Here is a 12,553-nt window from a genome sequence, read left to right as displayed (position 1 = left end):
CTATTTGCATAGTGTATTCATGTGCTCAGTCTACTGTTTCTTTTGCTTTTCCTTATAGCTAAATAATCAGCTTCTGGGAGAAGAAAAAAGGACAACACAACAACATGCTTCAAAGAAGTGGACTGAAGCTGTTAACTACTGTGTTTCGGTAATAGGAATGTTTTCTGGTCTGAGCAGTGCCCTAGTCCCAAAGCCAAGCTGAGCTTCATCTGTTTTCCAGCCTTCATGCAGTACCTAGTACCCAAGGCTCTCATGACTAGGAACAACAAGGATAGTGATAATGAATATTCAGACATCCCACAAACCACTCTCAGCATCTGCCATCCTATCTGCATTAGCATCAGAGTGCACAGATAATGATCAAAGCAGCATTTTCCTGCCAGAGGCCCCCCTAAACCAACCTTATTAGTATGAATCGATGCTGATTAATGTGCTTCCTTAATGCAATTGTATCTACCCCTACATGTCCATGATTTAATATAAAACATCTCCCTCTTTGCTTGCCTTCTTCCTAATATCACATGCAAGATGCAAACCTTGACTGAGGGTCAGGAAAATCAGTGGTCCAAGTTTTGTGGGAAAGAGACCTAAAATCTGCTAAAATGCAATACACAGAAGGAGGGAATGAGCCTGTGGAGACTGTAATAGCAAACTGCCTTTCCATGCTAGGATGGTAGATCTGGATCCCGGCATCCTATGAAAAGATGGGCAGCTACGCTGTTCTACAGCAGTTCTGCTTATGCAGCGTATAAAATAGCCTTGCTAACTAAAACAGGCTCTTTGCTTGCTGCTGAGAGACTTCTGGACTTCAGCTGTGATAGAAGGAGGAGTGTTGCATGTTTTAGTTTGGTGTTGCTTCCTTTTTCACATCACCTGCAAAAAAATGAGAAAATGCTGCATTTTGCCTTATGCTGCTGTGTAGCATTGACAGTGCCTTTATCTCTGTGGGTTTTCAATGTAAATGACACGGTCCTAATGCGCTGTGTCCATGCTCCCGCACAGCAAGACACTGGGGAAATCATCACTAAACAGGCGACAGTGTTTCAATTAGGGATGGGTGAGGTCCTCTCGCCTGATTTCACATCCACTCCAAATCCTTGGTCTCTGTGGCTGGTTTGAGGTCTGCTGCTATTGGCCTTAGGAGAAGAGCAGTGGTCAGGTCAAACCTCATTCAACAAAATCACAATTGCCCAAAGGAACTGTCTGACTGAGGGACAAAGAATAAACCAGCCAACCAAAATAAGTATGGAGAAAAGTAACGTTGAAAGAGAAGACTACACAGAAAATTCCCATGCTCCAAATCAGCTGCTTTTTCTAAGGAAAGGAGTGATATCCTTAATGTAGAATATGTGCCTCCCTTGGGCTAGTCTAGTGCAAAGAGCGATTGAGAGACACCATTTGGGAGGAAAGAGGCTTCTATTTGGAATTAAACAGTTGACAAAATCCCAACAGCTTTACAGATTCTCGAAGTCAATTTAAGAAGCCCACAAAATGAGATTTTTACCCCTGTGGGTTTCAGTAAAATGATGTGTTCTGGAGCGTGTGTGCGCTCAGAGTCCAGCTCTTAACTGCTAAAGTTGTCTGTGGCTCCACTAATTCACCATAGCTAGACTGATTTTGATACTCCTTAAAAAATGCATGGGCCCAATTTTTAAGTGACCAGTTCTGCCAACAGGGACAGATATTAAAAACAACCAACCCTCCAACATCTAGCCAGCCTTCCACCTAATGGCTCCATCTGCTCTGCTGAAGCACATGAGGTTTTCCTCTCCTCCTCAGCTGACCACGGTTGGAGCAAAAGCTAGTCCCAGAAAGCGTGTTTCCAAAGCGCTCAACTCCAAGCAGCTCAAACTATGACACACATGGCTGGATTTGCCCAAGCCCTCAGGTCCCTCCTTCAGCTTAGTGCATGGTATTTGGCCATGAGATGCAGCCCTAGGTGCCCTTACAGTCTTCCCACATCTCTCTGAACTCTCTGCCTAACTACTTCCATTGGAGTCTGTCTCACCTCCAGTTCCTTTTGTGAATAATGACTTCTCCAGCATTGTGACCAGCTGCAAGACCCTTCTCAGACACCTCCCCACACCCATGAGCCTCCCATGCATGCAGAATGCTGCTGCCCATTTTCTCCCGTGTTGGAAGAAGGGGGACATTGTGTCCTCCCCATGCCAGAAGTGTCTTTCCTAAGTGCTTTGGCAATATCCAGCAGAAATGGAGAAAAACAGAGCCCTTTCCACATCCCATGTATAAAGTTCATCCTGAACTCAGCTAAGCCTTCAAATTCTTATCAGTCTCCTACAAACCAAAGGGGAATTTGTTTCTCACCCCATAGCAGATAAAATGAGAAATTGCAGGCTTCACATATAAACAGAATTTTAGCTCCTTTATAAAGGTGGGGAAAGAAAAACCATAGTGCAGGCTGCCTGCTCTGGGTGTGAATTCTCCATCACCTTTCAGGAGAGGTTGCCCACAAACCCCTGTCAGATGTGACACAGGTATGGCTGAGTCTGCCTTGGGGAAGACACATCGATTAGATGACCTCTCAAGGTCCTTCCAGACCTGTTTCTCCATGATTCTCAGAGACAGCATCCCAGGCTTGATGGATCTCTGGCCTGACCTACACTGACAGTTCTTAGACGTGTCTGAACATATACATTGCATGCATTTCTCTCCCACTACAGCCCCTGTAGACTCTGCAGTGGAAATCGGGGCTGAATGGCTCTTTAGCAAAGGGCAGAGCCACTGCTAGGGGCACGGTGTGGGGCAGAGATCTGCAGTCTTGATCAGAGTGTGTGTTGTCAGGCAGGGCAGGAGGAGAGCTGGGGATATCCACAACCAGGAAGAAAGTCTTTTTGAAAAAGGCATGTTTTCTCTGCTCCTCTGTGCAAGCAAAGACAGTGAGACATCCCTAGTGGAAGTACGGCAGCATAATTTCTAGGTTTTGGGGCTGTCTTCCCCCTGAGCTGTTTTGAATGAAGAGGACAAGCCAGGACAACATCTTCAACCCATGCTAACCTGCCCTCGCTCTGCGGGCTGGTGCAAGGGGAGGGGATGCTGCACTGCCTGGGGGCCATGGGACAGGCACAACTCATTTTTCTTCCCCACACATAGATGATGTCTCGCACGTCACTATTACTCTGCAAATGCTTTTGGCTTTCTGGCCATGGGAGAACACTGCCTGCACGCATGTGGTCTCTCTGCTCCCCCCATCCCCCAGTCGTCGTGCATGTGTATCTCTGTGCATGTTGCCAGTAGGCTTATTCACTGGTACTTTCTTTCCTTCCTACTAGTTTGCATAGTTGTGTTTGCAAGTGTCTTTCTGAAACACAACAGGACTAGATAATTATGTAAATGTGCACATATCTATGAGAGTTTTGCAGTCTCTTTGGGTTTTAGCGCAAATCTCATGACACTTTCTGGCTTATTCCCCTTCACTCCAAAGTGCTTGCTGCTTTAATAGGAGGCTCATATGAGCACCCCAGCTTTTCATATTAAAATTAAAAAGTGTGTTTCTGGATATCACAGCTGGCAAGAAGAGCTTGAAACAGGCAACAACAAAGGCTTCAAAACCTAGCAGGCAAAGGAAAATCCAAATTCTGCCTATTCTCTGTAGTTTTTTAATTGAAAGACTTTTAAACCAAGATCACAGTTCTGGGGGCAAGTCCGGCTCATACATGGAGATAATCTGCAAAGGTCTGTGGCAGGCAGTACACAGCTAAAGCTCGTGCACAGCAGTGTGAGAACTGCCGTACTGATGTGTGTCTTGACATCTTTATGCCTGTTCTTGCCCATGTGAACCTTAAGCTATTGGCAGTTCACATGTATGGTACAGAGGCTTGGTCTGCCCATAGATACATTGATTTGATAGACATGCTCGTGAACCTGCCTATGAATTCATCTGTCCCCACAAATGAAGTTCACCCGGACCCTCAGTCCCTTTTTACCTCGATCTATGTTGTGTGCATTGCCATGGTACTGCAGTGCCTTCATCTCACTGTCAGAGCATTACATCTGAATCTTTGAAGCATTTTGCATTGCCAGCTGAGGACCGTGGAGAACCAAAGAAGCGTTTCCAGGTGGAACGGGGACAATGATGCATCCCCCATTGACTATGAGCCTTGAGCCCATGGGAACTGGCTGAGTTCCCACCACTTAACAACTTATCCAAGCTACAGGTGCTGCAGGAAACCAACGTACCTGTATATTTTATATCTGGTTGTAAATCCTTGACGATGTCTTTCCACAAAGGATAAGTAGCTCCGTGAGTGGTGGAAAGGCCCCCTGTCTGAAATAAGCCAATCAAATTCCTTGGAGACATGTTGGTTGGTAGCAGCTGGGTCCTGGTGGGAGGGCTGTACTAGTATATGGTCCCATATAAACAGGAGGTAGAGGAACTCAACAAGCCTCCAGTTCATGCTTTTCTGTCTGCCTTTTTCCTCTCATTCTTGCTCCATTCTGTGGAGTCCTGTTGAAAAAGAGAGGGAAGAGGAGGAAGGAAAGAGAGAGAGAGAAATGGAGGGGAGGAGAGGGAGGAGGGAGAAAAAGAGAGAGTTTTAAAATGGGAATTGCTTTGATCCTTTGACAACTGTCTCTCAGGGTGAAAATAGACATGAAAAATCAAGTTTTAAAAGACTTCAGTCTGCCTGTGTTACAGCTTAGAGTATTTGGCAGTGTTTTATTCATGTACCTAAGTGGTGCCTTTAACCTCCTGAGCATATATCACCTTTGAAATAACCAGGTCCTGACCTGAGACATCCTCACCCCAGCTTTTCCATCATTGCCCTCGTGAAGTTCTCCGCAGTGCCGCAAAGGCGAGTGAAGGCTGGGCGCAGAAGGTGGCCACACCCTAGGCTACAATTATGCCTTTATTGTCCCTTTAATGCTGTGCCAGAGAAACGTGTCTTCTGCTTTCATGTCTCTTTGATGATCTGTAATCCATACTCCGTGCAACCTGAGCAATCTATAAAGACCCAGCTCTTACTTTAAAGTGTTGCCAAAAATGAAATAAAACAAAATAATTACCCAGGCTTCAGTGACGAGCACATGCGGACACACAGACACACACATACACAGACACACACACGACTATGAAATCCTGCCAAACTTTGAAAGATAAAAATCACCTCAGCCTGCTTTCCTGCCTGGGTGTTTGGGAGGTGTGTGTCTGGTGGAGGGGGACGGGGTCTGTTGCTATTTCGATTACGGTTGGACCGCAAGGCTCTTCCCAAGATCAAGGCTCTGCAGGGCAACATACTGAACATGCATATTCAGTGTAGGAGATTTACTAGGGAGCTTTAGGGGATGCTTCACACTACCTGGTGCAGGGCACACTGTTGCTCGCATGATGGGAGAGCGGCTGGCCTGCTGCACCACCCCCCACCAAATCATGGCTGCGGACAGCCCTGCTCCGAGCCAGCTCTTCTCCCCGATGTGTTTAATGGCTAAACAGACAAGACATATGATGAGTGGGAAGAGAAACAGAGGGGTGAAATGCCTTGCCAAAGGTTACGCAGCAAGCCACAGATACAGCTGGAAGAGAGCCCTCGTCTCCTGACTCCCATTTCCAGCGTTTCAGCCATTAGATCATCCGCCTCCGCAGTCATGCTGTTGGCGCGATGCCCCTCTCCGAATGAAGCCGTGTGCTCCGTTGGTGGAAGGTGAGCGGCTTGCTTAGCTGGCACCCTGCGCCTGGCGTGGACGCCCTCCCCTTCTGCTTCCTAACCACAATGTGGCTGCAACAGCAGCCCAGCGTGTTGGGTTGTGCTCCTCGTCACCGGGATTTGCTGATGCTGCTCTGAAAAAGTCCTCTCCATATGCGGGATGTGTACTTCTCCTGCCCACCTCCTGTCCATCTGGCTGCCTTGCTGAGTTTTGTGGAGGATGTGCCAACACGGTGCACATGTCCGGGCAGGCAGACCGATCTTGACGCTGCATCCCCCACTCTGGGAGCACAAACCTGGCCAAAAGTTGTCCTCGGGACAGGTGATAACCCACCTATTTCTGCGGAATATAGTGCAGAGAGACTAGCTACTCTTTAAAGCAGGAGAAATTAGGCTACGCAGAGCTCTGCTACAGTGAGATTTAGTGTCAGGCTTATTTGTACACCTCCAGAAACCCTTCTGGGTTTGAGTCTGAGTCCACCATAAGCACTCTAAAAGTTTGTAATTCCCACAGAGAAAAGGTTCTGCTAAGAGTGTAGGAGAGGCCAAACCGAGGTGTGCTAGAGGTGCCATGCATGTTTGCAGCACTGCATGTGAACGGGAGACCTTGGCTGGTGTGAGCAGCGTAGGATAGACCAGAGGGCATCAGCATTTGTGGTCAGCGTGGCTGTCCCCTCTGTTCCAGGAGCTTTCACTGGGAGCATGACAAAGCTGCAGCCCACGGCAGCAAGCACGCATGTCTAGTGCGCGGGTGGATTGAACCCGGGAGTGCAACGGGGAGCACAAGTGCCGAGTGTGCGCGCGTGCTGGAGCGTGTGGGAGTCTGCACGTGTGCACAGCATGTGTTTGTGGGGCTGCAGTGAGCTCAGTAGCGCTTGACAAAACGGAGTTGTGTAAGTCTGGTTAAAAATGACAGTCAGCTGTTGCATTACATGAAGAAAGGAAAAAAAATTAAGTATGGGAAAGTCAACGAATGTTCGCTTTTTCTGTTGGGCACGTATAAACTTCTTTCCAATTGCAGATAGAATATTACTGTTATTAAACCTAATGGTACCTGTAGCTCCTGACTGAGGAGGCTGTTCCTGTTCTGGAGGCATGTATTTAATATTAGCCTTCACCACTGACACCTGCTTCACCCATAAATGTGGCAGTTCTTGGTGCTTTAGTCCCTTGCCTCTCAGAAAGGACTGGTTCTGCTCTACCTTACAAAACTGGGGTTTGGGGAGTTTCTAGCCCCACATTGAGGGAAACAGACATATTCCAAGTGGGCTACAGTACATCTCTGTTTCTACTCACAGAGGTCACGAACTCAAGGTGATTACTGGGAAATGCTCCCCGCTACATGCCACCCTCGGCATTTCCAAATTCCAGTTCAGGAGTTCATTTCTCCTGCTTCTCCATCCAGGCTACTTCTCTCCCTTGCTGCTCTTTGCAGATCTACAGTGCTGTCCCATCACAGTAAGCAGCTGCAAACTCAGCGTATTTGCCATTAGACAGGTATGCAGATTTGCTGCTGATAACAATCGGTTGTTCTGTACACATTGTCCAAAGTCACTTGGTTGTCTGTTCATTAAACTCAGCCATAACCACTTCCTTCACCAGCCAGCCTAGATCAGTTTTCCTTTAAACATTTCACTTGCTATTGACTTTCTATTGCCAAGAGAGGAAGGGAGCTTTTACATACCAAAGTGGAGCGATAGCTCGCCTCCAGTTCCCAGCACAGTGCAAGTGCGAACGGAAATATAAGAGCCAAATGAAATGGGTTTCAGAGAAATCCCAGTGTGTCCTCCCACATGCGAGCATAATCCACTGGGGAAATACCAGTTGGTAAAAGAGAGGAGATATTCACTAATTCCCCTTATGCACCAATTCATCCTGCCTTCCTTTCCTTTTAGGTCAAAGTTAGAGTCGTGATGGCTCTTAACCAAGTGTTAAGACATGGGGAGACTATGCCTTGAGATCACTAGAAGAAATGGACACATCTCCAGTCTGGAAGCTGGCTGTATCAGTGTAGAGAGCAGGGAATGGTGCCTGAGGCAATGGAGGATGGTAGAGCGCAATTGGGTCTAGACAACTATCACACCATCAACTTTAATTTTTTAGTAGTATCTTTTTCCCCCCTGTAGCTGCTGTAGAGATGTTGTTTTGCATTAAAGATTAATACACACCACGGGGCTGGTCCCCATGGAAGCTATAAAGCTTACTAAAGTGGGATTATTTCGTGTCTAAGGCAATATAGTGAGGTGCATTCAATCTAGCTCCTAACAAGTTTGAATCTGAAATTAATTTGTTAGGTGTCTTTATGGGGCTCCACAGATATAAGATATGTTCTGGGGATTTTGCAAAAAGGATGGGGGAAGAAGGGGCAGGGAGGTGGTGTCTCCAAGTATATAGGCCTTGTGTAGGAGACCCAAGACTAACTAAAAGCTAAATCTGGCACAGAAACAATCTCTGCACTAAAAGGGAGGCTTGGGGGAGTCAGACACTGGGTTTTGATGTAGGAATCCAGCATTCTGCTCGATTCTGCTCCAGACACCAGCTATGATCTTGGGCAGTGCCCTTCCATCCTTTTTTGCCTCACTTTCCAATTATCAGCATGGAGACACAATTGTATTTGTTTGACTGCTTGGACCATGAACTTTTTGGAGAGGCCATCATCTGGGTGTAGCACCTAGCAGAACGCAGTCTTGCTGCCCGCATGGCTCAGTAGGTGTTCCTGTCCTATAAGCAATGAATGACAACCATCACCATCAAGGTGTCATCAAGCTTTGTAATGCAGCAGTTAAAAAAACACAAGCTACAAAGCCCATTTCCACACAGGAGCACTACAGAGCAATGCAGTGATCTGGGTCCTTCTGGTTCATGTCAACAAACATGATCGTGCAATTGTCACATCTGTTAATAAACATGATTGGTGGGTGAGCTAGAGCATAGGCTAGAGTTCACTGTAAATAAGTACTGGGAGAAGAAAATCTTAGATGTACTGATTCTGAGTCACGTTACAGTCAGTTTCCAGCATCGTCCATCATGGAGGCACGTCCATCAGTGCAAATGGAGATTTCTGTTACAACCCCCTTTTAGTTTGTTAGGTGTTTTAAGATGGCCTTATTCTAATCTGAATTCAGCCTGGAACATTAAATGTTCCTTGTCTTATGAGTCTTCAGGATTCTTGGAGGAAAAATAGGCAAGTACTTTCTGTAAAGTGCAAGTTGTATTTGAATGTACACTTAATTTCATCGTGATTGATATCTGTGTGTTAATTATATTCTATTTTAGGCAATACCTTTGCTGTCACAAGGCAGTGCCTTTTATCCAAGGAGTTCAAATTGAATTAGAGACATTAATTAAAGCTCTCAGCACTCTAGTAAGGCAGGCAAGTGCTGTTACTCCCATTGTTTCCTGAAATAAGAAGAAAGGAATAAAGCTGGGTGTCTACTTAGCCACTTAAAAGGTAATTTTTATACAGTGGAATAGCTCAGAATGATAGATTTTGCACAGAATGATATTGCAAGGTCTGTTTCATATGAGGGAGGCTGTGTAGCCCCAGATCACTGCTATGAAGGGAAAGGCAGAATGCAGGAGCTCTGACTCTCCATCGCTTGCTGTGAACACTCCACTACTCCTCTGCCTCCTGGGATTTTCTACCTTTCTTCTAACCTCTGTACCTTTCATTTATCCCTTCTATTAGATTCAAATTGATCTTGCACACATCCCTTCAGTTTTCTCATGCTTGTTGTTGTAAACTGTTTCCATCAGAAATGCAGACTCAGGAAAAAGAAATTACTGAATACATTATTTGCAGTAAAGAAATAAGTCCCCTATCTCTTTAAGCTTCATGCACCAATAATTCTTTCTTGTGTCCCACATTTGGTTCTTGGCAGGTTGAGAGAGGTTTCTGCCTGCTGCCATTTAGCAGAGGGAAGAGGCTAACAATTGCTATTTGTATCTGAAACACTTCTGTTCTGCAGCAACTTCGCACACTGCTTTAGGATGCTGATAAATTAGTAAAAGACTGAAGTGTCAAGGGAGAGATGAAACAGCTTATGTTAGTTTAGAGCTTGACCCTGCAAAGTGACGAACGTCTGACCTCATTTCAGCAAACAGCTTAAGTGTATCCTCAATTTTAAGTATGGGAGATGCTTTTTAGATTTTCTTCAACTATCCCTGCTTTAAGTTAACTGTACACTCACATTCCTGCTAGACAGGTAACTACTGCTCTACACCTTTAGGATTTAACTCCTGTTAGGTCACTGGGTGCAACTGGAGCAATAACATTTATGTCCTGCACCTAATTCAGAGATGGCCCATGAAAGTGCTGGAAGGCAGTTACTGCCCATGAAGCAGCTTTAGTTGTCCTTTGGAAATGCTGGCCAGCAATCCAACCAAGCTGAGGACATCTTTTGTGTGTCAGGGCCAGGGGAAAACAGTGAACATGGATAGAAAGGGATGGGGAAGCCAATCTGTCAGGGTTTGTTAAGTCATAAGAACTTCTGCAGATAAACCTGAGCTCTGGGAAAACAGAATTTGGCCACTTCTGACCTAAATGTCTTCATAGCTCAAACTACAGATGCTGATATCTGACTGGAGTCAGAGATGGAGCTGCAATTCAGCAGTGGCTCTGACTTTCTGGATGACTGTGGCATGCCACATTGTAAAATCCCCCAAATTGAAAAGCTATTTCTTTACAGAAGTGGGATTTCTCCATTTCAGACAGTGATGGGTGAATCCCTCCCCAAACCTTGGTAATTCTGCACTGATTTGTATCTAAATTTGCACTTATTCTTTAACCATTTCAGTTTAAAATATGCATGAGTGGTTAGACCTGAGGGATATTCATCAGCTGAAACATTTTTGGGTGACGAAAGGCAAGGAGAGAGGCTGAGAAATACCTCTGCAAAAATACCAACGCAGTCCACTAATTCACTTCACTTTTGAAAATTGTTCATGCTGAAAAAAATAATGATTGGGAGATGTCAGTGTTTTGGCTGTGAGAGCACCAAGGGGAAATATTTCCAAATCTCCATTTGTAACTACTAGAGCTTTTACTTTTTCTCCTTTTGATTTGTCTTTCCAGCCTCTTAAGAGAGAACAGTGATAAAAATATTTCTTTTGACCCCAAATGACTTAGAGGAGAAAAGGTTTTTTTCTTTACAGTTTGTCAACACTTTGCTTACAACTTGTCAGAATATTCAGTGAACCAAAACCACCCTACAAATCCTTCGTTATTAATGCAGTTCAACCAACAGCCTAAAGGGAGCAGGTTTTGTGCAGAAACTCTAATTACTCCCTGCCTATAGTAAGGCGAGAATCACACTGGTAACAACTAGGTACCTGTTTTCAGCTCGTTTGTCCCCACACTTCAGCTAATTATAAACTTCTGGTGTTATTATGACGAGGATGAGAGGCGGCTTGAAACCGAAAAACTGTGGCAGGCAAGCAACCTCCATCAAGTCACAACATCAGGTGGTGCTGGACAGAGGGAATTAAACTCCATTAGTCCTCATCATAAATCTACTAGCCAAGGTGCCAAAGCCACCGCTCTGAAATCCAGGATCCACAGACACTTGGTTCCAGGCTCTACTTAGAAAGGGGATCGATCTAACAGTGCTCAGTAGATTGGGAACTGGATTAAAAGGAACTTCTGCATGTGCACACAGATATGTGGTGAAGTATCACATTTTGAAGACAGTCCTGCTGAAGCTGAGACTGGAATGGTATCGTGCTAGGTGCTGTACAGACAGAAACCAGAAAGGCAGTCCATGCCCCAAAAAGCTTACAATCTAATTAGAAGACCAAGGACACCAGATGGCCAGGGACAGATGGGGGAACGCAAGGGAACAGTGAGATAATACCACTCAGCGGGCTGTAGAGCAGTGGTGTCAGCACACCAGCAGCCCTACTGTTGGCAAGATTTTGATAGCTATTGTCATAAATGAGAGTTATAAATAGGGAGGCTGGATAATGAGCTAGCTTTGTAGATGTTTGTGAGGAACTCCTCTCATTTGTGAAGTGGCAGAGATAGAATGAATATAGATGATAATAATAATGATAAATTGCACTTTTCTGAGCTGCTTATTAAAAAAAAATATGGTGGGTGGTGAGCAGTGATTTCTATTAAACACTGCCCTGAACTTGAAATTATTCCTACTATTATTAAATTATTGTCCAAGCTAGTCCACTTCCCCATAATTTCATTCTAAGTTACACAAAAATGCAGCTCTGTCTTCTGTCTTCCTCAGTATTTATACACCTCATATCAAAGTCCAGTAATCTCATAAGTGTTAATAGGTTTTTATCCTCGCAGTAGCTTTAGGAGATCAGGAAATGCTGTTTTTCCCATTCTGCAGAATGGGAATTGAGACACGGGGTAGATTAATGGCTTGTCCCAGATCATTTTATAACTGCTTCAGGAATTCAACCCAAATCTCTTAAGTCTCCGCTCAGTGCTACATCTCCTTGCAGTACCCTTCCTACGCACCTTCATGCTACTATTCCAGAATTAGCTAAGACTTGCCACAGAGCTGCTTAGAATTTTTTTGGATTGCTCATTTTATGTCAGAAAAATGCCAATTCATCAGAGGCAAAACACTTTGTAGAAATTTGTTGATTTAAGGGAAAAAAAAGCATTTTGATAAAGTCAGCTTTTCTTTGGAACAGAATGTGTCGAGTGTTCTGTTTGGAAAGGATTGGTTCAAGATTGTGTTTTGTTTTTCATTACATGTTGAGTAATATACATTAAAAATCAAAATGAAGTGTTTTCTTAAACAGTATGTTTTGACTGAGCCAAAATAGATTTTGTAACTTATGCATAAAAGGAAATGTCCAAATTCATTTAATACTTTTCTTGCATTTTGGAACAAGAAACACCTGCAAACCATACCCAATAAACTGAA

The 12,553-nt window shown here is 44.7% G+C and overlaps 1 protein-coding gene across 1 annotated transcript in view; it reads right to left on the bottom strand.

The window, feature by feature from the left end:
* The window catches only part of BRINP1 (BMP/retinoic acid inducible neural specific 1), an 88,013-nt gene that overhangs the window by 55,409 nt on the left and 20,051 nt on the right, over positions 1 to 12,553 (bottom strand). The window contains exon 2 of the mRNA XM_052815409.1: positions 4,198 to 4,465. Coding sequence (XP_052671369.1) covers positions 4,198 to 4,415 — 218 coding nt within the window. The 5' untranslated portion in view covers positions 4,416 to 4,465. The remainder of the gene's footprint in view (positions 1 to 4,197; positions 4,466 to 12,553) is intronic.

This window comes from Harpia harpyja, chromosome 19 (genome assembly GCF_026419915.1).
Source record: "Harpia harpyja isolate bHarHar1 chromosome 19, bHarHar1 primary haplotype, whole genome shotgun sequence".
NCBI classification, from domain to species: Eukaryota; Metazoa; Chordata; class Aves; order Accipitriformes; family Accipitridae; genus Harpia; species Harpia harpyja.
The sequence above is the reverse complement of the archived record's forward strand: the minus strand, read 5'-3'. Positions and strand labels throughout refer to the sequence as shown.